Source organism: Triturus cristatus, chromosome 7 (assembly GCF_964204655.1).
Source record: "Triturus cristatus chromosome 7, aTriCri1.1, whole genome shotgun sequence".
Lineage (NCBI taxonomy): Eukaryota > Metazoa > Chordata > Amphibia > Caudata > Salamandridae > Triturus > Triturus cristatus.
The window spans coordinates 162,944,613-162,971,441 of NC_140590.1; the positions used below are offsets into that span (position 1 = coordinate 162,944,613).

The 26,829-nt window shown below is 48.4% G+C and overlaps 1 protein-coding gene across 1 annotated transcript in view; it reads right to left on the reverse strand.

Moving 5' to 3' along the window:
- LIN37 (lin-37 DREAM MuvB core complex component) overlaps window positions 1-26,829 on the reverse strand; it is a 213,993-nt gene that overhangs the window by 143,505 nt on the left and 43,659 nt on the right. The window contains exons 2-4 of the mRNA XM_085615919.1: window positions 7,820-7,875; window positions 5,765-5,840; window positions 4,802-4,852 (exon numbers count right to left, since the gene is read on the reverse strand). Coding sequence (XP_085472045.1) covers window positions 4,802-4,852; window positions 5,765-5,840; window positions 7,820-7,853 — 161 coding nt within the window. The 5' untranslated portion in view covers window positions 7,854-7,875. The remainder of the gene's footprint in view (window positions 1-4,801; window positions 4,853-5,764; window positions 5,841-7,819; window positions 7,876-26,829) is intronic.

A 26,829-nucleotide genomic window follows, 5' to 3' on the forward strand; every position in this document is an offset into this window, starting at 1 on the left:
TAAAATCTGTTTCCTTTTTCAATCGCTAGGTCTCTCTTGTCCCTCCTTGTTCTTTTGATTGAATTGTGTATTGATTGGTCCCCTTATTTACTTTCCCTGTTGAGACATTGTTTTTGTTACTACATTTACCCGGTCTCAGCTGGGTTAACGGGCTTGCTCCTGTTTTTCTTGTTTAACGATACCATTCTTGAAGCATGCAGGTCCACTCACTGGGTTTAGCTATTCATGCAGCTCTCATTTGATAATTCTTTTTATTTCAGGTGTAGTGACAGTACTACTAGTACCACGATCACAAATTTATTTTCAGTTCTACTAATATTGTTGTTAGTTTTACAATTCCTACTAACGGTGCTACTACTATGCTCTCTACTGCTACCAGTGACATCTCCAGTGTCGCTGGTCCCGATACAAGTCAAGTGTTGAAAAATAAGCTTAGGAAGGTCTTCTTTTACCAGGGGTAAATATAAGAAAGCATAGAAAAAGATGATCTACAAAGGGAGAATAATGTGTCATGGTTCAGCGTGCAGACAGTATACGTTTATCTAGTGTTTTTATAGTCAGAGAAACTGTAGCATACACGGGCCATATCACAGAAATTGCCAAGGGTGCACAACGGGCGTGTGCACCTATTTTGTGCACCCCATGGGGCACTAGGGTAATACAGAAGGGGCAGCAGATACTTGTACGGCCCTGTCTGTAATACTGACAACGCTGGCACATGTCGCGCCAGCGCTACTTCTACAGGGAGTCCCCTCATTTGCATGGGGATGTAGCCCCATGCAGATGAGGGAATCACTTGCCATTGCGCCGCCCCTTATTACAGACGTGGGCGCAGAGGCAAACATGCCTTCAGGAGGCGCACTGACTGCGTCACAAAAAGGTGGTGCACTGTCAGTGAGCCCCGACGGCAGCCCTCTCTAGGGATGAAAGGGGTCCCAAGGACCCCCCAAACATCCACTTGCAGCAGAGTGCCGCAACTCACTGAATCCACCTGCAAGGGGATCGCTTATCCCTCTTGAAAGGGCAGAAGGGCTGACTGCACTGTGAAACACAGAGCAGCTGCTTCAGAGAGTCACTCCGTATTTCACTTGATATGCGCTACCCCCAGGGCAGCACGGGTTTTCGGCTGCCCTAAAGGCAGCACATTCAACATAATAGGGTGTGGTCTCCCTGTCTGCGCCTGGTGCACCTGTTTGAATGAACACTGTGGCACAAACAGAAAATGTGCCCTTATCATAATATGGGCCCTGGAGTGAGACAAGAAAACATCACAGTGCATCCGAAATAAAGCAGGAAGATAAAACAAAGGGCACGAGAGATCCATAATATCAAGTAAATAGCATAATATCTCCTCGTTGTATAGTGTAAATACCCCTTCCCCTCACTGCCACTCCTCATCGCCTGCCGTTTCTTCTCTCTTCAATCACTTGTACACTAGAGTGTTTTCCTCACCCCCTACCCTCGTGAGATTTGACCATTGGGACGTGATATTGACCCCTACCTTTCTGCTATTGTTTTCTTTTGGGGTCTCCGGAGCACCTTTCTCTACCTCTGCCTGACGATTAAGGGAGGACAGTGAACCCATCCTAGAGGACAGCTTCCAACCCGGAAGAAGAGGAGCACTCTTCATCGTTTACCTGTTTTGGTTTCTTTGTTTCTTCTCCAAGCCTCTTATTCTTTTTTTTGTTGTTCAAACTGGCAACTCACAGAAGACGTGACTACCTTAAAATAAAAACTTCTTTGCCCCGACGTAGCCTTTTGCGCATTCCTTCTGACCAGGCTACAAAAACATAAATAAAAGGCAATCATTTACGATGCCGATAGCTTAAACTCGCGCAAACGCGAGACCTATTGCATTGCAAATGCTTGTTGTTTCGAGAATCTGGTCCTCATAAGCATGAGGAAAAATTAGGACTATGAACCCTTGGTATTCATCACCCCCAACTTTCAGTAGCACTGGCCGTGGACGTCTAAGCAAAACTTTGAGCCCCAGCACCTATTCTTTGACAAATTAAGCACTACTCATAACGTGTCCCTGACACATTGGTGGTGACATTCCTTTCTATTGCACATGCTCAGCAGAGTGTGGATCAGCAGCAGCATTTCTCTCTAGGGATGAAAGGGGTCCCATGGACCCCCCAAACATCCACTTGCAGCAGAGTGCAGCAACTCACTGAATCCACCTGCAAGGGGATCACTTATCCCTCTTGAAAGTGCAGAAGGGCTGACTGCACTAAGAAACACAGAGCAGCTGCTTCATAGAGTCACTTCGTATTTCACTTGATATGCGCTACCCCCAGGGCAGCACGGGTTTTCGGCTGCCCTAAAGGTAGCACATTCAACATAATAGGGTGTGGTCTCCGTGTCTGCGCCTGGCGCACCTGTTTGAATGAACACTGTGGCACAAACAGAAAATGTGCCCTTATCATAATATGGGCCCTGGAGTGAGACAAGAAAACATCACAGTGCATCAGAAATAAAGCAGGAAGATAAAACAAAGGGCACGAGAGATCCATAATATCAAGTGAATAGCATACAAGTATTGTGAACATTCAAACGAATCACTAATCCTAAAAAATAGAAGGTAGAAGGGAAAATGGCCTGACGTAAAAAACAAAACTGTTTTGTGGCGTCAAATCATGCATTACGCAGTTGTTGGGTTTGTCAGTGCACAACATGGTTTTTGCAATTTATAAAACTCCCTTTTCAAGTAAGAAAAATCTATCAGACTCTATCATGAAGCTGTCATCCCCAAGGCTTTTGATTCCGTACTGACAGATGATGTTGTAAATAGTTATCATAGTTCACCTGCAATGTTGTCATTAAGAAGTCCAGCCATTAGCTGTGCCGAGAAGTTCTTACACATTGGCTTGAGTTGTTTGGTGGTAGGGTTCTTTTCAGTGAATTTGCACAGTCTCATTTGTAGCCAGTGGTGTTGAGGGCAACGCACCTAAGCAGCTGCATTGGAGGTCCCACTAAATCCTTGATGCGTCTTTTTTCCACAGGTTTGCAGACCAAAGCTTATATATGAGTTTGTGAAAAGAGGTGATGGTTAAAGTGAAGAAGAAAATCATGAAAAACGGAAAGAACTGTGAAATGAAGCAAAGAAGGGAGGACTGAAGGGTGGAGAGATTGATGGATGGAAGGGAGAAATATTGACGGGTAAATGTATGATGACTAGATGGGTGAAAGGATGGGTGGCGAGGAGAATGAATGGATAGGTGAATGGAAGGATGGATGGGTGAAAGTATGGATGGATGAAAAAGTGAAAGAATGGATGGTTGGTTGGATCTGTGAATAGCTGGATGATGGATACTCAATGTATGGGTCAAAGGTTGGAAGGACGGAAATGTGAAAGGGAGACTAAGTGAGCTGGTTGTATGCCAAATATGTATGGATGGGAGTAAAAGGAACATTTTGAGGGAGGGTCGAGCTCATCTGCATTGTTCGCTCGTTGCCAACAGAGGTCGATTCAAAGTGAGGGGTCGTTTCATTTTCTGGCTGTTCTTAAGTTTCTAGCACTACGCAGTAAAACGTGGCAAGAGACTGCTAAATATAGGTGGATGTAAGATTGGAGCTTCCCTTCTTGTATGCAATCCTGTCTAAAGCACACGAACGCCGTCTTTTGGGATTTGTTCTCTCTGTACGCGGGTTATGAAGAGACTATCCATACAGAAAATAAGAAAACATAACAGGAAAATACGGGCTACAAAGCTGTGAGTGCAGCTCAGCACACAAGTGTCCTATAGACACAGGGAGAGGGTCACAGTGCAACAATAACAAGGCTTCCGGCGGGACGCGTGGTCATCCCTCTGTTGCCTTGCCTGGGGTATGTTTACTTATGCAAACAGTCTGCTGCGTTCAGGCTGATTCGGCCTCTAGAACTGTCATTGAGAGCAGCTGTTCCTCCCCGGAAATTGTGCAACGTATTCGTTTCCATGGCGACTGCTGGACGCTTTGAAGCGCGGTGAAGGGAAACTTGGGATCAGAACTGCTACCAGCTGCCCCCTAGCAGGAGGAGGACGAGGGCCGGTGAGTGTGCCTTGAGCGACGGACGAGTTGTTGCCGCGGGCCGTGGAATGAGGCTGGTTTTCCTGCCAGAATCTTGCAAAGAGTGGCGCTAGTGCGGATCGGAGAGGATTCGATCAGAGCATGAAAGCTGTTCCCAAATCAGCGCACCTTCATATCCGCACCGCAGCTCAGGCATATCTGTCCAGCGATCGCTTTTTTGTTGCTATGACAATGAAAGCATCGCAAGATGGCGTCGGGCTGTCCACAGTCCGACGGACACGCGCATGCTGTCTGCTATGGACAGATGGCGAGAGCAGCCATCTTTGTCCATGCAGATGCGTGCATGCGAGTGTTCTGCAGAATCGATTCCAAAAGGTACTCGCAATAGCGAGAGCAGCGCATGCGCTGCTTTCGCTAGGCGAGACCTAAAAACGCAGGCTGCTTCAAAAAATGTTTTAAATCTTGGAAAGTTTCAGCAGTGATCGCAGGGATGAAGGTCTGCTGTCCCTTGCATGCCACCATCCCTTCATTCATAGTCAGTTGCAGGGGCCAGTAAATAGTGACTTACCTAATGAATATTCATTATGTAGGATGCATGCTTCCAGCCACAAAACAACGTTTTGTAGTGTATCCTATTAGGACACTGGTGGCCACATTGCAAACTGCTTCCCAGTTCGGAAACCAGTTGGTGTAAAATGTGCACATCCTGGTTTGCAAACAAGGATTACTAACTCAGGCCTAAGAGCCTGGAAATGAAAACTACAAGGGATGTGGTACAAAAGTAACATACTTGCTGTGGGAATCCGATGCTGTTTTTCCTGCTTCGTCTTCCATCTGCTCCCTGCAATTGAAGAAATAGAGCTTTCAGAAGGAACAAACACAGGGCATACACTTCAATGTTCAGATGTGAAATGGACACTTTTGCAGTTGTGCAGCTATATGCCAAAACATATTAATAACCCTGTATATGGACAGCGATATGATTGACATATATAACCCTGCTGTTTAATGTTTAGAGTTTGCACATACGCATCTCAGAATGTAAAACTATCTGCATACGCATACATGACTGTGCTCAGAGAAATTGTGGCCTAGACTAGTTAGTGGCTGCGTCTAACAATTCCAAAGGTCCGATTGTACCTGTGTGCAGACACTTGAGGTTTAGAACTTTCTGGAAGCAGAAGTTCAGACATTCAATCGTTGGCTATCTTTAGGATAGCATCTCAGAATTTAAGTAAAGAATTCAAAAAGCTTAATATAAGCTCCATGTGTTGCAAACAGTTCAGTACATACATGTAATTTTTCAATCAGTCAGTCTGGCTTATCCAAGTAACATGCAAAGTTGTAACTTTATACTGTGATATCTCGGCCATGTGTGCTTGTGCTGATAATCAATCTATCTCAGGGCAGTAATAAGGCTGTGCTACTATAATGTGATATCTCAGCCAAGTGGAAGTCCCATCTGGGTTATTTGTAAATGTACAGCCCAAAGGACAGAGATATTCCAGCCTGGCGTAAATCTGAGGCAGTATCTAGTGATATCCCGACTCTTTAAATGTGGCATTGTGGCACCTCAGCTATGTGCAACCTTTAGCTTGTGTCCTGTTCAATTAGTACCTGCCCTACAGAAGGCAAAGCTGTTAACAGTACCCTCAACTCTATAGAAGACATGCATTCCAACTGCTATGTAGTCTTCTTCATGCTCACCCTCATAAATCTCATGCAATGGTAAAATCAAAGACCCTCTGCTTACCGGTCCACGTCATTCTTTTCAAGCAGACCCTGCAAGACAGCATCAAGGCGGTTCCTGGCATTTCCGGTCTCCAGCTCTGGGGCAGGTGGAGGTATAAAAAGAGATGGAGTCAGTAGGGACTAACACAGATATTAAACAACAGCGCCTGGACTAATGAAGCAACATCAGGGTTTCTCACAGAATGAGACAGGGTGACATAGATGGAGCTTGGGGCCACTACAGAATGAATGTTCCTTTTGGCTCTTAATTGTTGATATTGTACCAAAGGAAAGAAGACAACGTAAGAACATTAAATTACTTATTTAGCCAAAATAAAAGTAAGGGACATAGTAATGTCACTTTTAGAATTTTGGGAAGATCTGGCTTGGCAGTTCGGTCTGGACTGTTCCCATGAGGAACAGGGTCAAGACTGATTTGCATATGGCTGAGTCTGAACGGGGGTGGCGAAGTGAGCTAAAGAACAATGCTGGATTCAACCCAGATCTGTGACTCGGGGCGGGGAAGGGGGGGGGGGGGTGAAGAGGGGAGGGGGGGGGGGAGTGTCTGAAAAGTTTCAGAGCTCCATCCATCATCTCCTTGTGTTTGCTTGGTTTGCCCTAAGTTGGCAGGGTATGCCCAAACCTGGGTCCTTTGCTCACTTTGCCACTGGTATCAAGCTAGCCTGGCTGATGAGGGGTGTTACCCCGAATCCGGCCCCAGGATGCTTCTTTCCAGTCCAGGGAAGACCTGGCTTGGCAGTTCGGGCTGGACTATTCCCATGAGAAAGAGTGTCAAGACTGATTTGCATATAGCTGGGTCTGAACTGGGGTGTCAAAGTGAGCTAAAGAGCGATGATGGATTCAACCCAGATCTGTGACTGGGGGTGAATGTCTGAAAAGTTTCAGAGCTCCGCCGTCCATTATCTCCTTGTGTTTGCTTTGCCAGACTTGGGTCCCTTGCTCACTTTGCTACTGGATTCAAGCTAACCAGGCTGATAAGGGGTGTTGACCCGAAACCGGTCCCAGGATGCTTGTTTCCGGTCCAGGGAAGACCTGGCTTGGCAGTTAATACACAGACTGGACTGTTCCCATGAGGAACAGGGTGAAGACTGATTTACATATGGCTGGGTCTGAACTGGGGTGGCAAAGTGAACTAAAGAACGATGATGGATTCAACCCAGATCTGTGACTGGGGGTGAGTGTCTGAAAAGTTTCAGAGCTCCGTCCATCATCTCCTTGTGTTTACTTTTAGCATGTACACAGACAAATGTCTCAGAACCACAAGCTGCATCATGGCAAACGTCATTCTGCCTCCCCTCAGAAGCAGCAGTGCAAGTTCCTGTGAAGCAGATGCTTTGCAGGCAGCTCTAGTCTGAGCATCCCTAGCAGCGGAAACATAAAACCTACTGAGCATATATATACCTGAAGTCCTGGGAATTGAAACGATTTAACAAAGGTGGAGGCCAATTAATTGCATGTTGACTGACTAACCATGAACAATTTTTTGATAGTTAGTACATGGACAGTGGATAGCCAGCCAAGTACAAAGTTTTTTTCCCTACATTTTCTAAAACTACCTGAAATTTTTTTTCACTTGAAAATTGTGGCATGGCTTATGCAGTTTACCGAAAAAATATATTTCAAACATTTTAAATCAAGACTACAAGGTAACAATATGTGAACAAACTGAAATGGGGTGCAGACTTTCTAGAAGCCTGAAACGTACCAAATAATCAGCTCTGGTACCCTCATACATTACGGAAAACTGTGAGAAAGGGGAAGTATCACTCGGTGGGGCTCCCCTTGTAGGGCATTGAGATGGAAGAGGCACTTAAAAGTAGATCCACGTTGTCAATTGTTAGATTAACGTTTGGAGTATGAAGTACATTGGCACGTTATTGCGTTAATGTGAAAGGCTTCTCAGCCTTAAGTGAGAAAATTCAAATGAACAAACACACAAGCACAGCCTTTATATCTTGAAAAAAAGGCCAGTAGAAATAAAGAAACAAAACACATTGCTGGACAGCATGTCTTCAACACAGCATAAAACTTCTCAGATACAGCATTCATATCTCACCTGTTTTTTCAATTTTCACTTTGGCTGGCAACATTCCACGACAGGAGTGGAACAACCTGAAATTCAGACCAAAGAAAGGGGTAAGAAGAATCCCAGAAAAATGTACACCCATTTAATACATGTGGGTCATCGCAGTGACTTGTAAAAGGTGATAGCAACTTTGTGCTGTACTTTAATTGCAGGAATGATTTTCTTTAAACTACTTCATCCAATAATGTGTAGCTCCGAATAACCTCTCTAAGGGTTCTTTAAAGCACACTACATTTCCTTGACTAGCTTGTTCTAAACTACAGCTCTCCATGTTCTATGTGTCCCTAAGCCTCCCACAATGCCTTGTACTGAACAGCACCACTCAGACCACCTCTTCCTGTGTCACACATTTTATGGACTAAGCCTCCATAGGTGCCGTACGCTGCACTAGGCCTATCAGAAGGCAAGACATTGGACTACAATTCAAAAATGCATCTGTAATACTGAAGTGAATCTCAGGATACACTAAACACAGCACAACACAACACCCACTGCATTCCTAATCTCAATGGGATGCAGTCCACATATTAAGTTACAGTTTTTATACACCACAGTGCACCAACTTTCCACGCCATCTTTAAGTTGCCTGTAAGGAAATGCCTCTTTTTGTATGGTCACCTCCAAGTTTTTGAACTGATGCTAATGGTTTTTACGCCTCAGAGAGTACACGGAGGCCTACTTACCACACCTCCACGCCATGCCCTAAAAATATGTATGTCACATTGGCTATACCCAATTGGCATAGGGTAACTTATCTGTAAGTCCTTAGTATATGGTACCCAAGGCATGTAAGTTAAAGAGTCACCCCAGGGATTGCAGCAATGGTTGTGCCACCCTGGGTGTGACCTAGGTACAACGAGTCTCCCAGTCTGCCACTGCAGACTGGGAGTGCAGTTTTAAAATGCTTGCCCGATTTTGCCATGCAAAGCAATCACAAAGCCAGACCTCCCTTTGCAATATGAGTAAGTCATCCCTATGGCAGGCCTAGCGAGCCTGAGGGCAGGGTGCAGCATATTCCATGGGCAGAACACGTTGTCAGGTTTCACGGCTCTCTTGCCTGCAGTTCCCTCTGCTTGCCAGCTACGTATGAGTGCATGCGGGACGACATCCTCACTTCCGGCTTGGTCCGTAGCGGTCTAGTCGTTCCCGAATGCACCAGAGCGTCACCAGCGCTTCCGGGGAATCCGCTTATCAGCAGCGGCTTTTCCCCTGGCCAGCTCTTCGGATTATTGAACCTGCCCCCGACGCCTCTGCGATCCTGTTTCCTGCTGTGTCCAGAACCCCGGAGGATTACCGGTGCCGTTCGCTGTCTTCACGGCGAGTACCACGCTGGTCCCGCAGCGCTGAGGCGCAATTGGAACTCCGTTGCCGCGCTGAAGCGCAGTTGCCTTGGCTCACCGCGCTCAAGCGCACTGGGAACACTGCCGGTACGCTGAAGCGCATTTAACTTTGCTCACCGCGCTACAAGCGCATTGGAAACTCTGTTGTCGCGCCGAAGCGCGTTTGCCTTGCTCATCGCTCTAAAAGCGCATTGGAAACTCTGTTATCGCGCCGAAGCGCGTTTGCCTTGTTCACCGCGCTAAAAGCACATTGGAAACTCTGCTGTCACGCCGAAGCGCGTTTGCCTTGCTCACCGCGCTAACGCGTTTGTTGGAACACTGCTGTTACGCTGAAGCGCATTCAAATCTTGATCACTGCGCCTGAAGCGCATTCAACGTGCTCACTGCGCTGGAGCGCACCCAACCCTACTTACCGTGCTGAAGCACCTACAGACAACACACCCAGGGCTGCCAACCCACGGCGCAAGCGCCCCTAGGGTGTACGACACTCCTGTCCGGTTGCATCATCAACGATCAGGAACTCTTGGTTGTATCGTGGTGTGGATCGGTGCCGTTCTGTATCACTTTTTACCAGCACGGGCGTGCTTCTATTCCTCAACCGCAGCAAGTATTGCAAGACGGAGGAGTCTCTATTCTTTTGACCTATAGCGCAGGAGCGCTTACTGACCCAGCATGAGCGGTCTGGTAGCGAACCTTCTGGAGGAGCCACGGAGGTGAGTGTCGTTCCACATGAGTGCATGGGTTGAATGAAACCGGTCTGCTATGCGGTAGTAACCATTTGCTTGTCTTCCTATACAGTTGGGTGTTCCCTGTCCACCCACACAGAGGGAAATTCACCATTCCACGCGACCCGTGTCTACCTTATTGGCTACCATCTCGGCTCCCATCCTTGTCCTAGTTTGTAGCACATCCAGAGTGGGATAGGGTGGGAGTAGGGGCGTTAGCTCCTGCCGTCTCTGCGAGATTTCTCCACTTGTAACAGGTAACTTGTGGGGAACCTGACAGAATCCGATGCCCAAGATATTTCATCTCGCCCAGACGGCATGAGCGACACTGAGATTACTTTGCAAGACATAGCAGCTATGCTTGCAAACATTCAGGCCGAAAACCTTAGCCTACGGCACGATATGACAGCCTTACAAGGCCAAGTGGCAGCAGGGGGAACAAATCCCTGGGGTACTGTCCCTTCTCCTAGGGTAAGACCAGAAGGGCTGTTACGACCTCCCGTTTTTACCTATGAGGGCACCTCCTCTCAGGCCCAACCCAATAGTACTATACAGGTCATAACACCCCATCCCATTCAATTAGCCCCACCTGAACGCTTCTATGGGGACAGTACCAAGTACAGTGTCTTTCTGCATCAATGCCATCTGCACTTCATGGCAAGAGCAATGGCCTTCCCTGAAGACGCTTCCAAAGTCACATTCATTCTCTCATATATGGGAGGCGATGCTGCACAATGGTCCATTCCACTAGTGGACAACGATGATCCCATGCCGTACAACCTGGCTGTATTCAAGGAATCCCTGAGACGCATGTTTGCCCGTCACACGTTTGTCCAAGCCGCAGACAATGAACTGCTAAATCTGAAACAAGGCAACACGGACCTGCTCCATTACGTCACAACATTCAGCTGGCTGGTCATCGAAGCATGCTGGCCCGAGAGCAAAAAGGTGTCCGTATTCTACAGAGGCCTGCGTGACGACATAAAGGACTTAATCTCTCAAATACCCGATCCACCAGAAGAAATAGGACCTTTCATAGACCTGGTAGTGAAGGTTAACTACCGGCTACAAGAACGTAGAAACGAGAGGACCAAAGGAAGCGACCCTCGATTCCTGTCTTTTAAAGAGAAGACCAAGGATGAGCCAAAACCGTCCGGTGAAGCGCCCGAACCTATGCAAATAGGCAGCATTCGTGGTCCTCTTACCAATGAGGAGCGAGAAACAAGAAGGAGACTGAATCAGTGTCTGTATTGCGGAAAAAGCGGACACTTCGTGAGAGAATGTCCAGTAAAGCCACCCCGGACAAGAGGGAGAAGACCGTTTGCACTGCCTGTATCTAAGCCAAACAAGGCGGGAAACGGGGAAACCCAGTAGGTAACGGGGTACGTCTACTGGGTTCCTCATCCTGCAAGTTGACGACCCCTGCCTCTTTCGGTGGCAACCGCCATATAGGTCTGGATGTAGTCCTACGAGCCAGGACAGGGCAAACCTGGCAGGTAACCGCCCTTTTGGATTCAGGGGCCACCGGCAACTTCATTGATACCCAGTTTACGAAGAAGTTGGGAATCCCCATGACACCGAAAACCAGACCTGAACCCGTGAAGGCAGTGGATGGGACTGACCTCACCTCGGGTCCTATACGATACCAAACTGAAAACCTATGTATGTCATTTGTGAACACCCATACGGAGACCATCATCTTTGATGTGATCGACGCACCCCAGTTCAAGGTCATATTGGGCCTACCATGGCTGGTACGTCATAACCCGTGTATAGACTGGGTATCCAGAACCCTGATCTTGGATTCGTCCTATTGTAACGCTTCCTGTTACACACCCACCGGCTCACCGGGTACGCAGACCATACAGGGCCATAATCTAACCGTAACCGGAGTATTTGGAACCATGATGGACAAGGTGCCTGAAGAGTACCAGGACCTAGCAACTGTGTTCGACAAGAAGGGCGCCAACACCCTTCCTCCCCACCGCCCATTTGATTGTAGGATCGATTTGGTCCCGGGCTCCACGCTGCCATGCAGCAGGATATATTCACTCACAGAAAAAGAAAACGAGCAACTCCGCTTCTATTTGGACGAATATCTCAGGAATGGGTTCATTCGCCACTCCAGGTCTCCTGTGTCTTCCCCCCTTTTTTTTGTAGCGAAGAAAGAAGGGGATCTCAGGACATGCATCGACTTCAGGGCGATGAACGCCATCACCATAAAAAACAGGTACCCTCTACCACTGATTTCCAATCTTCTGGATCAGGTGAAGAACGCATCTATTTTTACCAAACTGGATCTAAGGGGGGGCCTACCATCTAGTCAGAGTCCGGAAGGGTGACGAATGGAAAACAGCGTTCCGGACCAAATACGGTCTCTATGAGTACCAGGTCATGCCTTTCGGACTCTGTAATGCCCCCGCGGCGTTCCAATACTTCGTCGATGAAGCCTTGAGGGAGTATCTCGATATTTTCTGCATTGCATATATCGATGATATATTGATCTATTCACGAACCCTGACAGAGCACGTACAACACGTACGCACAATTCTCCGGCAACTGGAAAAATATGGGTTATACGTCAAATTAGAGAAAAGTATATTTCATACGACGGCCGTGGAATTCCTAGGACACATCATTACTCCGGCTGGTATCCAAATGGACCACAAGAAGGTGGAAGCCGTCTTACAGTGGCCATCCCCCACGTCAACGAAACACATACAGAGGTTTTTGGGTTTCGCCAATTATTATCGCCGCTTTGTCAACGGCTTCTCCATGATTGTCACGCCCATCACTCGCTTGCTCCGAAAAAGGGGTTCCCTTCTGCTGGAATGACACAGCCGAGCACGCATTCCATGAATTGAAACAAAGATTCACCACGGCGCCCATCCTGAGACATCCCGACCCTGACCAACCGTTTATCGTTGAAGCCGACGCATCTCAAGAGGCACTGGGAGGTGTGTTGTCGCAAAGGGACATTAGGTCAGGATTGCTGCACCCGGTGGCATTCTATTCCAAAAAGCTCACACCAGCAGAACGCAACAACACCATCTCTGACTGAGAGTTGTTGGCCATCAAGAAGGCATTTGAGGAGTGGCGCCACTTTCTGAAGGACGCCAAACATCCGGTAACGATTTACTCGGATCACCGTAATCTACAGTTCCTTCGCTCAGCTCGTGCACTAACATCCAGACAGTTACGATGGACATTGTTTTTTAATGAATACGACTTTCATATTACATACCGGCCAGGGAAAGAAAACGCCAAGGCCGATGCACTGTCCCGCCTGGACGATTCCAATGACTCTGTTGGTGCTTCTGAGCCCTTGCCTGTTTTTCCTGAACATTGTTTTCAGGGTGTCATATGGTCTCCCGCATTTCTCTCACTCCTTCATGATGATCTTGCACGAATGGATTCTTCCATCGCAACAACTAAGTACGAAGATGTTACATCACAGAACAGGTTCTGGTACAAGGAGGATAAGTATGTTCTTCCCCTGGCAAAACACCAACAACAGGCCCTGCCATGTGTCACGATCATCCTCTATCCAATCACCCGGACTACCATAAAACCGTGGACCTTCTACAGAGACATTTTTGGTGGCCAACGTTGGAAGAGGATACTAAAAATCATATCGCGTGCTGTGCCTTGTGTGCCCAGGGCAAGAACACGACCGGACCGGTAGTAGGTCTACTACATCCCATCCCTGTTCCGCCTCACCCCTGGCATACCATCTCCATGGACTTCGTAGTGGAACTACCGGCTACCGCCTTAGGATATACGACCATTCTTACCATAGTGGATCACCTCACAAAAATGGCCCATTTCGTCCCCCTGAAGAAGTTATCTTCGGCAGCCGAACTGGCGATTGTTTTTCTACAGAACGTGGTTCGGTTACATGGCATACCGTCAGTGGTGATAACAGACCGGGGTGCGCAGTTCGTGTCTCGCTTTTGGAAAGAGGTATGCGCGGCCATGAATGTGGATGTCCGTTTGTCGTCTGCATATCACCCGCAGACTGACTGCCAAGCCGAGAGGACCAACCACACCATGGAACAATACCTACGTTGTTTGCTTCTGGCTACCGATAAAGAATGGGGAGAAGTGCTCTGGCTAGTTGAATTTGCCTACAACAACAACAAGCATTCCGCCATCGGCATGTCACCTTTCTTTTGCCTACAGGGTATACACCCAAAAAACATGCCATGGGAAGCACCACAAGCCAGTCCCTTACCCACGGTTCAGGCGTACCACGCCAAACTCTGCACCCTCTGGCAACTGGCCCGATTTGAATTATCCAAGGCCAAAGAGTACTACAAGCAGCACGCAGATGTCGGCAGACAACCAGAGCCCGCCTACAAAAAGGGCGATAGGGTATGGCTCTCCATCCGCCATCTCAATGTACACGGGTCCATGAAACTGTTGCCCCGTTTCGTTGGTCCGTATGTGATTGAGAAGGTGATCAACCGTGTGGCCATGAGACTCTTGCTGCCTCCTCAGATGAAGATGCACCTCGTCTTCCATGTGTCCCTTCTCCGCCCTGTCCACCCTGAATGCGGTGGATCCTCCCCTCCAGCCCCAGTTCTGAGGGATGACCACCTTGAATATGAGGTCAGGGCGATTCTGGGGTCCCGCCGTACCAGGGGACGGCTATTTTACCTAGTGGACTGGAAGGGTTATGGCCCGGAAGAGAGATCCTGGGAACCCTTGTCGCATGTTCGACATGCGCCCCGGTTGGTCCGCGCCTTCCATGTCCGGAATCCGCTTAGTCCTCGCCCTGCGGCCCCTGTGTGAGTCTGTTGTGCCAGGAGGGGGTCGTTTCTTGGTGGGGGGTGCTGTCAGGTTTCACGGCTCTCTTGCCTGCAGTTCCCTCTGCTTGCCAGCTACGTATGAGTGCATGCGGGACGACATCCTCACTTCCGGCTTGGTCCGTAGCGGTCTAGTCGTTCCCGAATGCACCAGAGCGTCACCAGCACTTCCGGGGGAATCCGCTTATCAGCAGCGGCTTTTCCCCCGGCCAGCGCTTCGGATTATTGAACCTGCCCCCGACGCCTCTGCGATCCTATTTCCTGCTGTGTCCGGAACCCCGGAGGATTACCTGTGCCGTTTGCTGTCTTCACGGCGAGTACCACGCTGGTTCCGCAGCGCTGAGGCGCAATTGGAACTCCGTTGCCGCGCTGAAGCGCAGTTGCCTTGGCTCACCGCGCTCAAGCGCACTGGGAACACTGCCGGTACGCTGAAGCGCATTTAACTTTGCTCACCGCGCTACAAGTGCATTGGAAACTCTGTTGTCGCGCCGAAGCGCGTTTGCCTTGTTCACCGCGCTAAAAGCGCATTGGAAACTCTGTTGTCGCGCCGAAGCGCGTTTGCCTTGCTCACCGCCCTAAAGCGTTTGTTGGAACACTGCTGTTACGCTGAAGCGCATTCAAAACTTGATCACTGCGCCTGAAGCGCATTCAACGTGCTCACTGCGCTGGAGCGCACCCAACCCTACTTACCGTGCTGAAGCATCTACAGACAACACACCCAGGGCTGCCAACCCACGGCGCAAGCGCCCCTAGGGTGTACGACACTCCTGTCCGGTTGCATCATCAACGATCAGGAACTCTTGGTTGTATCGTGGTGTGGATCGGTGCCGTTCTGTATCACTTTTTACCAGCACGGGCGTGCTTCTATTCCTCAACCGCAGCAAGTATTGCAAGACGGAGGAGTCTCTATTCTTTTGACCTATAGCGCAGGAGCGCTTACTGACCCAGCATGAGCGGTCTGGTAGCGAACCTTCTGGAGGAGCCACGGAGGTGAGTGTCGTTCCACATGAGTGCATGGGTTGAATGAAACCGGTCTGCTATGCGGTAGTAACCATTTGCTTGTCTTCCTATACAGTTGGGGGTTCCCTGTCCACCCACACAGAGGGAAATTCACCATTCCACTTGACCCGTGTCTACCTTATTGGCTACCATCCCGGCTCCCATCCTTGTCCTAGTTTGTAGCACATCCAGAGTGGGATAGGGTGGGAGTAGGGGCGTTAGCTCCTGCCGTCTCTGCGAGATTTCCCCACTTGTAACAGGTAACTTGTGGGGAACCTGACACACGTATTTTATACGCTTTGACAGTAAAAGCCGTGGAAAGACTTGGTCGCCCCATTAGCGAGTACAGGGTTATCCCTCAGCTCTGCTATCTTCTGAACGTTGCGACCAAAGTTGATACTCCAAGGTGTCAAACAGCTCGTTACATTAAGCCCGATTTGATTCTCAAGTCAAAATCAATGTAACAGGTTACAGTGTGCAACGTTTACAAAGTTACCATGTGTTGACTTTAGTCTCCTGTGCCCGGTTGCACAAGGGGCCTGTCCCCGAACAGCTTTCTGCCCTCCTGGGGAATCATGCTAAAGCCTGCACTGGAGAGAGGTGTTACTTCACTTCTGCAGGAAGCCACACGGATGTTGGCCCAAAAGGCGAGCTTCAAAGGAGAAGCTTCTTTTGAAGGGCAAATAAGTAACACTTGGGAAAAGGGCTGCTCCATTGTCTAGGTGTTACAGGAAACAGTGGTCCCTGAAAGCAAAAAAGGGTTAGTAATACAATGAATATAGCCTCAATCGGTTCTATATTACAGCCAGTGTCCAGCCGGACAAAGGCACCTTTAATATATAGTATTCAGTAACAATAATCAAAAGAATGTAAGTTAAATCTCAGTGGGATACAAGCCTGTATCCTACAACTTACATATCGCGAGGAGAACAAAGTGCGAAAACTACTTAGGCAATTTACATGGGTGTTTCAATCAGTAAATACTTGAGATAGTGAAACATCTGATGTATACAAGGTCACCTTCACAGTAATTTATATACAATAAATAGAGTGTGTAAGGTAGACAACTGTGTCGACGGCGTTTCGATCCTTATCAGGAGGATATCGGATCATCATCAGGACTAACTAAATAAAATTGCCCGTACATAAATGCCTCGAGTATTAAGGATTGAAAGAACAGCGTCAGGGGCAAGGAGGGATGTTCAGGTAGGTCCCAGGTGTTGCGTTTTGGGCTCGAGGGGAATTAATAGGCGGCGGGATTTAATATCCGGGGATGAACACTGCCCACAGTAGGGAATCCATCTCGTGCATTAGAGAGGATAGAGTTCCGTGGCCGCATCCGATGGAGAATGTAGGAAGTCAATGTGGACAGGCTGGCACTAGGCACCGAAAGGGGATACCAGTTGCCAAACCAGTTTCTCAGGGGCGTGTAGGCCCCTTGGAAGCCACATATCTGGGTTGGGTGAGGAAGCACTGCATGCCGAGATAATAGTTCTGCCATTTTGGAAGAGGGCAAAATGGTGCATCCTGGACTACACATATGCTAAACTTCCCAAGAAGTGGTCATCAGGAGGGCGGGAACAATGTAGCCCATAGGGAAACCGGTAGTCTTGAGGGCATTGTCTGAGCATTAATAGGGCACCCCTGGTACCCAGAACTCATATCTCAACTGGACTAGAAGAAGGACCGAAGAAGGACTGCCCTGCTGCACCGAGGAACTGGCAAAGAAAGACTGCACCGGTGTGGACTGCACCTGCTGAACCTAGTGGATAGCAAAGAAGGACTATGTCTGCTGTGTCCTTTTGGTGGAAATGTCGTCTCCGCAGCTCAGTCAAAGCAAAGAGACTTCAAAGGTCAGTTGGCTGACCTCCTGCTCACAGCACAACCACAACCACAACAGCTGTTTAAATTGGTGCCCGATTTCTTGGGTGTCTCGCTGATTTCTTCAATTGTTTTGCTGCTGTTTAGAGGCTTTACACTGCTTCCTGATTGTAAGCCTTGCTGCTCAAATCCACAGCTACCCAGGATTTAGCAAGACGGTTTAACAGATGAAAATCACTGGTCCTTAAAGGGTTGGTTGGTAGGTAAATGTATTACACAATGAGGTCGCACAACCACACTATGTAATACGCCACGTTTCCTCACACCGTGAGATGTCTTGTAATGTATTTATGTCAATGGGTCACCACTTTGAAGGTACTCAGGTAGTATGGGGCCTCCCAATTGTCTCTAAATCCGGTTATGGATCCTTACCCTCAATGTCAAAGTTTTCCTTCAACAAGATCTTTACTGTCTCAGAGTCGGTCTGCTTAGTTTGACTTATGATTTGCCTTCTGAATCGCGATTGCTCTGTATTGTTCATTAAATATGTGTGGGCACTTTCAAAAGTACTTTTTTTTTTAAACTTCATTACATCGTTTTTTTCTTGTTTTTTGTCAGTTTTGTGTAGTGCAAACTTGCTGCACAGGCATTGGAGCACTTTACCTATTTACTTTACACATTTGTTTTTAGACACAGGCAAATTGAGTGATTTGTCCAGAATGCTCCGATTACTTTTAGTGCTACCTGTCCCTGTCCCAGTCAATACACTTCGAGATGACCTCACCTCCCAGACAGAAAAAACACAAGAGAATTATTAGCTAGCCCTACCCACTTTCTCTATGCCATAAAAGGGGAGCCTACCCAGAATCCTCCTGAAATATCGAAGCCTAATCAAAAGCAAAGAGGAAGGCTTGGTGATATTGTAATCACTATGACGAGCACAAGTAGGACTAAAGAGTATTGAAGATTACTGGTAAGTAATTGGGCATTATCTCTACGTCCCTCGTCTTCATCGCAGTCATTACACTTTGAGGTATACCAAATCATATGCCTTTGATCAAGAAAAATAACACTTTATCACAAGCATGCACACCCAATAATGTTTAATGCACACTAACGTGATAACAGAAATGAAGGACAAAATTGACAAAGGTAGAATCCTAGGTAAAGTTAGTGGCCCTATAAATTCCTAGAACAGAGAGACCTCCTGGAACTCAGCTCAAGAGGTAGCCATGCCTTTCGTGGCTCTCCCGGAACTGAGCCACTCATAGAGGATCCTTGATCAGCCTGAAGAATAGTAGCTTTCATCCATCTGCTTAGCTGGTTGCTTTCCTCCCTATTCCTACTTGACTTAAAGTTGCATACAGGTGATCTGTTTTCCTGGAAGATTGTGATCTGTTAAGCTAAATGAGTAGAGCTCTCTTTCTCTTAACATTCAAAGAGTGTAGAGAAAGCACCAAGAGGTGAAAAAACGTACCTGCAGCTGGCCGCACCACGCTCTTCTACTCCTCTCCTTGCAGGCACAGGCCCCCAGACTCCACTGTGGCCAATCCTAATGCTGCTCTCATCGATGAGAGCAGCGTCAGGATTGGCCCGAGTGCCAAAAACTTTCAACATCATAGTGAGCCAATTGTAGAAAAATTCACAGCTCTTCACCATGCATTTACAAAGTTGCTAAAGTAGCATCCGAACTAAGTGGCAACTTCCATCAATCGTATTGTACTTTTTCCATAATTAGCTCACTATAATGTTGAATGTTTTTGGAGGTCAGTATTCTCAAACTGATGATGTTGGTTTCATTTATAATGTTTTTAGAGGCCCCTGAGGAAGTGACTATGTGTCCCGAAATGCATAAGGCACAGCAAGAATCAGATGGGAGTCATGTTAAGAAGAATCTTCATCATTAATATTATTTGCATTGATGTTTGCTTTCTGTATGTACCAAGTCGATTTATTATGAGCAATAATGTGAACACGAGTCACAACTATGTATGTGATGAAACAATTTTGAACGAAATATAAATCCACAGTCATTTGATATAGAAAACAATTTTGGGAGAAATTTGCAAATGTTAAACACACACAGCTGTGCACACTGTTACTCAGGTATATGCTTACATGACACACTTCTTGAATATTCGCAATGGGGGACTGGCAGCTCCCAAATACTGTGTAGCACGCAGAAAGTTCTAACCTAGTTGATAATTGGACTTATACGAAGAGAACTTTATTTTAAAACAACGGAATGCCCACACACACAAATATTTAGTTACACAGGGATGTGTGACATGTTGAGTTTTCACTTTTGTCTGATCCAAGACAAGCAGCCTGCAATGGCAGTCTTGCATGTGCTTTGTGAGGGGTCCCTTGTGGTGACAATTCGTGCTGCTGCCCTTAGGGACCCTCTTTAGTACCTCAGGCTTTAGGTACCAGGGATACCATTTACTAGAGACCTACAGAGGGTGCTAAAGGTTTTGACAATTGGAGGAAACAATTGTACAGTTTGGTGAAAGAACACTGTACTGGGGACCTGGTCAGCAGGAACTTAGTACTCTTCAGTTAAAGTTGCACCAAATACCAGGCAAAAAGTGGGGGCGCTAGAGAGCCCACGGCAAGATAGCGGCAACTTAGTGCAGCTCGGCCGGCCGTGAGCCAATAAAGTATCAAAATCCTGATTTAAGGCCAGAGATTTAGTAACACACTGAGTGGCATATCCTCATAAGCATTGAGGGCATCGGAGGACACCGGAAAGACTCACCGGAGTTGGTACAGAGAGGCACTACAGTGGATCGGCCTGGAGGCGATTGGGCAAATGGCGGCTGCCTCGTAACGGTCAAGACCAAAGCGAAATATCAGCGCAGTCTCTACCTGCAGTGATCGGCGTGGCCCTGACAGCCGACGCGCTACCCCGGGCTGCGATAGATCGGTGAGAGGCATACGCAGTGGACGCCGCAATCGAGGCCCCGGCATCCCGTCGGAGACCACACCGGTGAGTGGCGGGCCGTGCCGCCCGGATTCTGCGGCGCTGCTCGGCTGACAAGCGAGCCTTAGACTGCGCTGTGGAAATAGATCAACGCTTGCGGCCCAGACGCTCGGGGGGCGCTGAGGCGGTCGGTGGAGGAACGGTTGATAGCTCGGTCTCTGTGGGGAGTGTCTACTCAGACTCTCTCCCGAGGGATGGTGACTGCAACCTAGCCTGGGCTGACACGTTCGCGCCAAGGCCCAAACTCCGCATCACGTGTGGGGCCTACTACAGTGGAAGGTGCGGGAGCAGCTGTGGCAGAAGGGTATTCCGTAACAGCACCGCGCAGCGGCCGTCGGACTTGAATAGAGTGTGGAATTTTTCTGATGCATGACAGCTGAGGCACATTGACTGAAGTGCGGAAGGAGCGCTCCGACGGCCCATTTGGCAAAGACGCAACCACAGCGGGCCCACTAGGTCGCAGAGACCGACCCTGCAAATGAAGCCCTCCCTGGCACTGGAAGGGTCGGCAATCCCACGTCATTGGCCAGTGAATTGGCAAATAGCAGCGAGGGAGGGAGAATACAGGCAGGCCACAACACTTGTAGGACTACAACGGCGAAGGAGCAATGCGACACAGGCCCATGTGGTGTACAGACCTGTGACACGGAGTGGTTGGTCTAATCACACGTAAGCTCAGTCCTCAGGTCACATACTTGTCCCCTAAGGACCCCGCCTCATTCACAGTGGATAGCAGCAACAAGTCCTGATGGGGAAAACGGACAAGGCACAACCGAAACTGTCATTCAAAACCAAAAAGGTCACTCGCGCCACTAGTGAGGCTGCGTCCAACATGGACGACCAAGGCACAAGTCTGGACGCGCTTGCAGCCACGTTGGCGGCAGTACAGCGAAGCCTGGCTACCATAGATGGGAAGATAGACCACATCAATCTCCGCATAAATCATATATCCACCAAACTGGACCAACAGGTGAATCGGATTACTGACTTGGAGGCCCGAGTATCCACGACGGAAGACACGGTGCACGAGCTACAGACTAAAAGCCTCAACATGGAGCAAGTGATGGCTGTCATCCAGGCCAAGAACGAGGAGCTCGAGGCGCGCTCCAGATGGAACAATGTTCGCATTACAGGAGTGCCGGAATCAACAAACACTGGGCGCATGGAACAATACGTTGAAAATCTCCTGACGGAAATATTTGGGGCGGCAGAACTGTCTAGCATGCTCATAGTTGAGAGAGCGCACTGAACACTTGCGCCACGACCACCGCCAGGATCGCCACCAAGACGATTGTGGCCAGGCTCCTAAATTATAGAGACCGCAAAGTGATTCTCAGGCTGACAAGAGAAAAGGGTACCATCAATCATCAAGGAAATGTACTACAATTCTTCCCTGATTTCACAGTGGCGGTGCAGACGGCCAGGCGGGAGTATAGCCAAGTAAAGACCTGCTTGCAGAATGCCAACATAACATATGCCATGCTCTACCCGGCCCGTCTCAAAATAATGCATAATGGCAAAGACAAGATCTTCACCAATCCGAAAGCAGCCATGACTTATGCCAAGTCACTGCGGAGACACGACCGACAGAGTCAACAATTCGAAGATGACGACTGAAGCGGTCCACTGCTAGATCACAGCACAGGGTTGCAGAACATGAAGTTCTTCCGCTGCCATGGAACTGCAACAACCACTCCTCTACACGGCAGATATGTTCCCTACCCAGGTACAAAACAGAACTGGCGCAATACTGACTGCAGACCTCACGGCCCTCCCCAACACCAACAGGGGAGCACGATGGAACTCAGGCGCACCCCCTCGATGGGTAAGCCCCAAACTGTTGTACACACAGTTGTGAGATCCACCGAGAGTGTATTAGACACTGATCGGGAAGTTCATATTTCTCAAGTATTGGGGGATATTCTCTGGCATGGTTGGGATGCGGGAGGGGATGGGGGGGGGGGGGGGGGACTGCTAGTTTTGTAAGTTTATGTTATTCCTTTTACGTAACCAAGTCATGTTGGAACTGTATTGCGGAAGCGGCTGTTTTAATACCATCCACACCTATACTTCACACTTTGAGATGCCAGAACAGGCTGGTAACAGATCACTAAAGATGCTTAACATAGAATGTCTGGGGGTTAAACAATCCTAGGAAAGTACGCCAGGTGATGGCTTACCTTAACAGACATCACATAGAGATAGCAATGTTACAGGAAACGCACCTCACCACCCATACTGACAAGGCACTGGGCAGAACTGGCAACGGCCTCCTCCTATTCAACATACTCACGGGGGTTATCATCCTGGTTAAAAAAAGGAGTACAATTCCACCGAGATCAAGTACTACAAGACGACCAAGGTCAATGGGTGATTTTAACGGGCACACTCCGTGGCAAATGCGTGGACCTGATCAATACATACGGGCCAAACATAGACGACCCCGATTTCTACACGGAAATACGCAACCGGCTAAGGGACCTGCCCTACACTGAACTAATATGGGGGGGCGACCTCAACCTCACACTCGAAGCAGAACAGGACAGGTCAAGGAACGCGACAGAACATCACAAACAAGCCACTAGGGAGATCTGGGCATGCATGGACGAGCTTGACCTGGTTGATGCATGGAGACTCCGACATTTAGACACCAGAGAGGGCATGTATACTTCTACTGTACACGCCAGTTGGTCCAGATTGGATTACTGGCTGGTCACCTCCCGTTTTCATGGTTGAGTGAAAGACATCCAGCAACTCCCCCGGACACTTTCCAACCACAAACCTATGTTACTAATAGTGGACATACTCACATACGCACCACCAAAATTCATATGACGCTTCAACTCTAAGTCCTTACTAGACCCTGTTTACAGTGATACCATACGGGGGCGATAGAGGAATACTTCCAGCTGAATGTGTGGTCGGTGGAGGACCCAGGGGTGGTGTGGGAGGCATTCAAAGCCACCATCCGAGGGACATGCATCGCAGGGATATTAAAGGATATCCGCTCCAAACTACGGAATATAGAGGCGACCATCAAACTGTTAAGAGACTGAATATGAAAACACACAATGCACAGATGTCCTTGGGCGCATCAAGGAACAACTCACTCTCTACAACAAATTTGCAGAGGATGAGCTAAAATACATATCGACGAGGCAGACGGCTAGGGCCTATGGTGAGGGGGGCAGGTCAGGACATACTCTGGCTCAGAAAATACAAAAATGTAGTGCATCACATACAGTGATACAAATCACTGATGACAGCGGAAAAACGCACTATGATAATGCTGGTATGTCCTCCACCTTTGCTACAGCCTACAATCACATGTACACATCGACGGGACCCACAGACACGGAAGCACTGACGGAATACCTGTAGGACATAGCTTTGGCGTGGCTGTCTGATGGCCATAGGGAATACCTGACCCAACCAGTGACGGTCCCAGAGGTCCAGGAAGCGATCAGATCCCTGCCAAATGGCAAAGCGCCAGGCCCCGACGGACTCACAAACAGGTTTTATAAGGAATATGTAGACCTGCTCAGTCCCCACCTCCTGGCTATGTACACAGACACACATGAGAAGCAGATTCTCCCCCCCCCACACTGAGGGGGGTGCTCATAATTACGCTCCTTTAGCCGGACAAACCACCAGAAAGATGGGACTCCTATCGTCCGCTGTCTCTTATAAACACCGATGCCAAAATTCTGGCCAAGGTGATAGCCACTAGGCTGACGCCATTAATGCCGGTCATCGTACTTCTGGACCAGTCGGGAATCATCCCGAACTGCTCAACCTCTCACAATATCCGCACTGTTTTCGCACTGATACATGTCTAAAACCCAGGGTTCGAGGCGGCCGCCGTCCTATTAGACGCGGCCAAAGCCTTTGACACGGTGGAATGGGGCTACCTCTTTGCCATAATGCAAAGGATGGGTATGCCTACTATGTTCCTCACATGGATAAAGCTTCTTTATACGAACCCAGTGGCCAGAATTAGGGTGAATGGGCAGGTTCCCGAACTGGTTCGGATTAGACGAGGCACACGGCAAGGCCGCCCACTATAAACACTACTCTTCACTATAGCACTGGAGCCGCTTGCTTGCAAAATCCGACAAAAATATGCTGATGCGGCACTCAGGTTTCACCAACGCCAAATAGGCATATCTCTCTACGGCGATGACATGGTGCTCTATGTGCGAGAACCCCAGCACAACCTGTCGAGACGATTGAGAGAATACATCCGATTTGGGGGATTTTCCGGGCTCCAGATTAACTGGAACAAATCCACAATTGTACCCCTTACAGAGGGCACTGAAACACGTGCATTAGACTATCCTTTAGAGTGGCAGACTGACCCAGTCAAATATCTGGGAATCTGGATTCACAGGGACCCCGAGATAGTAATCAGAATGAAATACGGGAGGGCAATCGCACACTCGAGGGACAGGTGGACAAGTGGGCCAAACTCCCCTTATCGCTAGCGGATCGGATAGCCATTATAAAAATGGTTGTACTACCCAAATTTCTCTACCTATTCACCAACATCCCAATCACACTACCAAACCATTTTTTCAGAACACTACAAACGCACATTATCAAAATGGTGTGGGCAGGAAAGCAGGCGAGAATTAGCTGGGACACGCGGTCACTCCCCTACAATCAAGGTGGGTTTGCTGCCCCGGAATTAAAAATATATTATTTATGTGCACAGACACACTATGCCAGTTATTAGTACCATCCAGTGCCATACCTGCCCCACCTGGCAGTGGAGGAGGGAGACGCTCACCCCATACCACTACACCACATCGTGCCCTACAAACAGAAAGAGATCCCACGCACTGAAATAAATCCTGCATAGGCCACCACTGAAGCTTTGCGACAACTTGGAAACAGGGCTAATAAGCTGCCTCTGTATGCCCCTGCCATGCCACTTGCAAATCACCCAGAGTTATCAACTACACAAGACTCTGGCAACATTGCCATGTTGCGAAAAGCGGGTATAAGCACAATGGGTGACTTATATGTCGAAGGGCAGTTTGTGGAAGCATCAGCATTACAATGTATTACGCTACTGTTTAGATTCAACTATCATAGACTGACGGCGGTCATTAAAGTTCTGTATCCCAAGTTTCCCAGCGGAGCCCCCAGCTCTAACCCTTCTACAAGTGATAGTAGCGGAACCCACCAGAAAGCACTTGGTGACTCGACTGTATCACACAATGCAGACAGAATGCGCCAAGCCCACCACTAGAGCCCTTGAGAGGTAGAATCAGTCACTCAGTGCACCTCTGTCTCGGGGGGACTGGACGGCCTGCTGTGGCCTCACAGACATGCTGACACTAAACAGCAACTTACGCATAATACATCTAAAATACCTTCATCAGGCCTACCACACACCTCAGAAGCTGTGGCGACAGGGTCGGAGGGCAGACGCTGCATGCCGTAGGTGTGGGCTACAGTGTGCAGACTTTGTTCACCTGGCATGGAGTTGTGGAAAGGTGTGGGCCTATTGGGTGCAAGTAGTGAATATCCTGCGAGGGGTCACTCAGTGTGAAACAGAGTGCTCTGTACAAGTGTGCATCCTGGGTCTTCTTCTGGGCGTTCCAGCAGCGAAGAAAAAACTGCTGGCTATAGCATTACTTGTGGTGAAGAGCAGAGTGTCAATGTACTGGGATAGTAAGATCAGTCCGACGATTAAGAAATGGGTAACAGACCTAGTGTATTGCAGAGACACCCTAAAGACCTACGAGGAGGAGTTGCCTGCCAGGTCGAGGCCAACAGACTTTTGGGCACCCTTCATGGCTTATCTATTGGAGCATACTGACATTCAGGCCCCGGAACCCGACCGGACCACGGACACTCCTGTATAAATCAGGGATCTGATGTTTAGATGATCTGGCATAATGTGTATGCAATCTTTTTCTTTTTGTGTGTAACGCCGCCATTCATTGCATATTGTGAACTGACATGACTAAGTTTGTTGGACATGGTATTATAGAAAATCAATAAAAGGGAATAAAAAAACAATTAAAAAAAATACCAGGCAAAAAGTGAGTGGGGTACTGCAACAAGAACGTAGCTCCCTACACTCCCTAACCTAGTTGTTTAAGGCAGGTGTTCTGCCATGAATCCCCTACTGGATGATCTAAGACCCCATTACCTGAAGGCTAGGTGTGTAGGTCCCCGTCTTTGCCACAAGTTGGACATCTCCCCTCGCAGAGGGTAAACAGGAATCCGCTGACCTGAGATTCCGACACAGCGACGACCTCGCAATGACAGCAGAGTGCTCATCTCCTTTGAG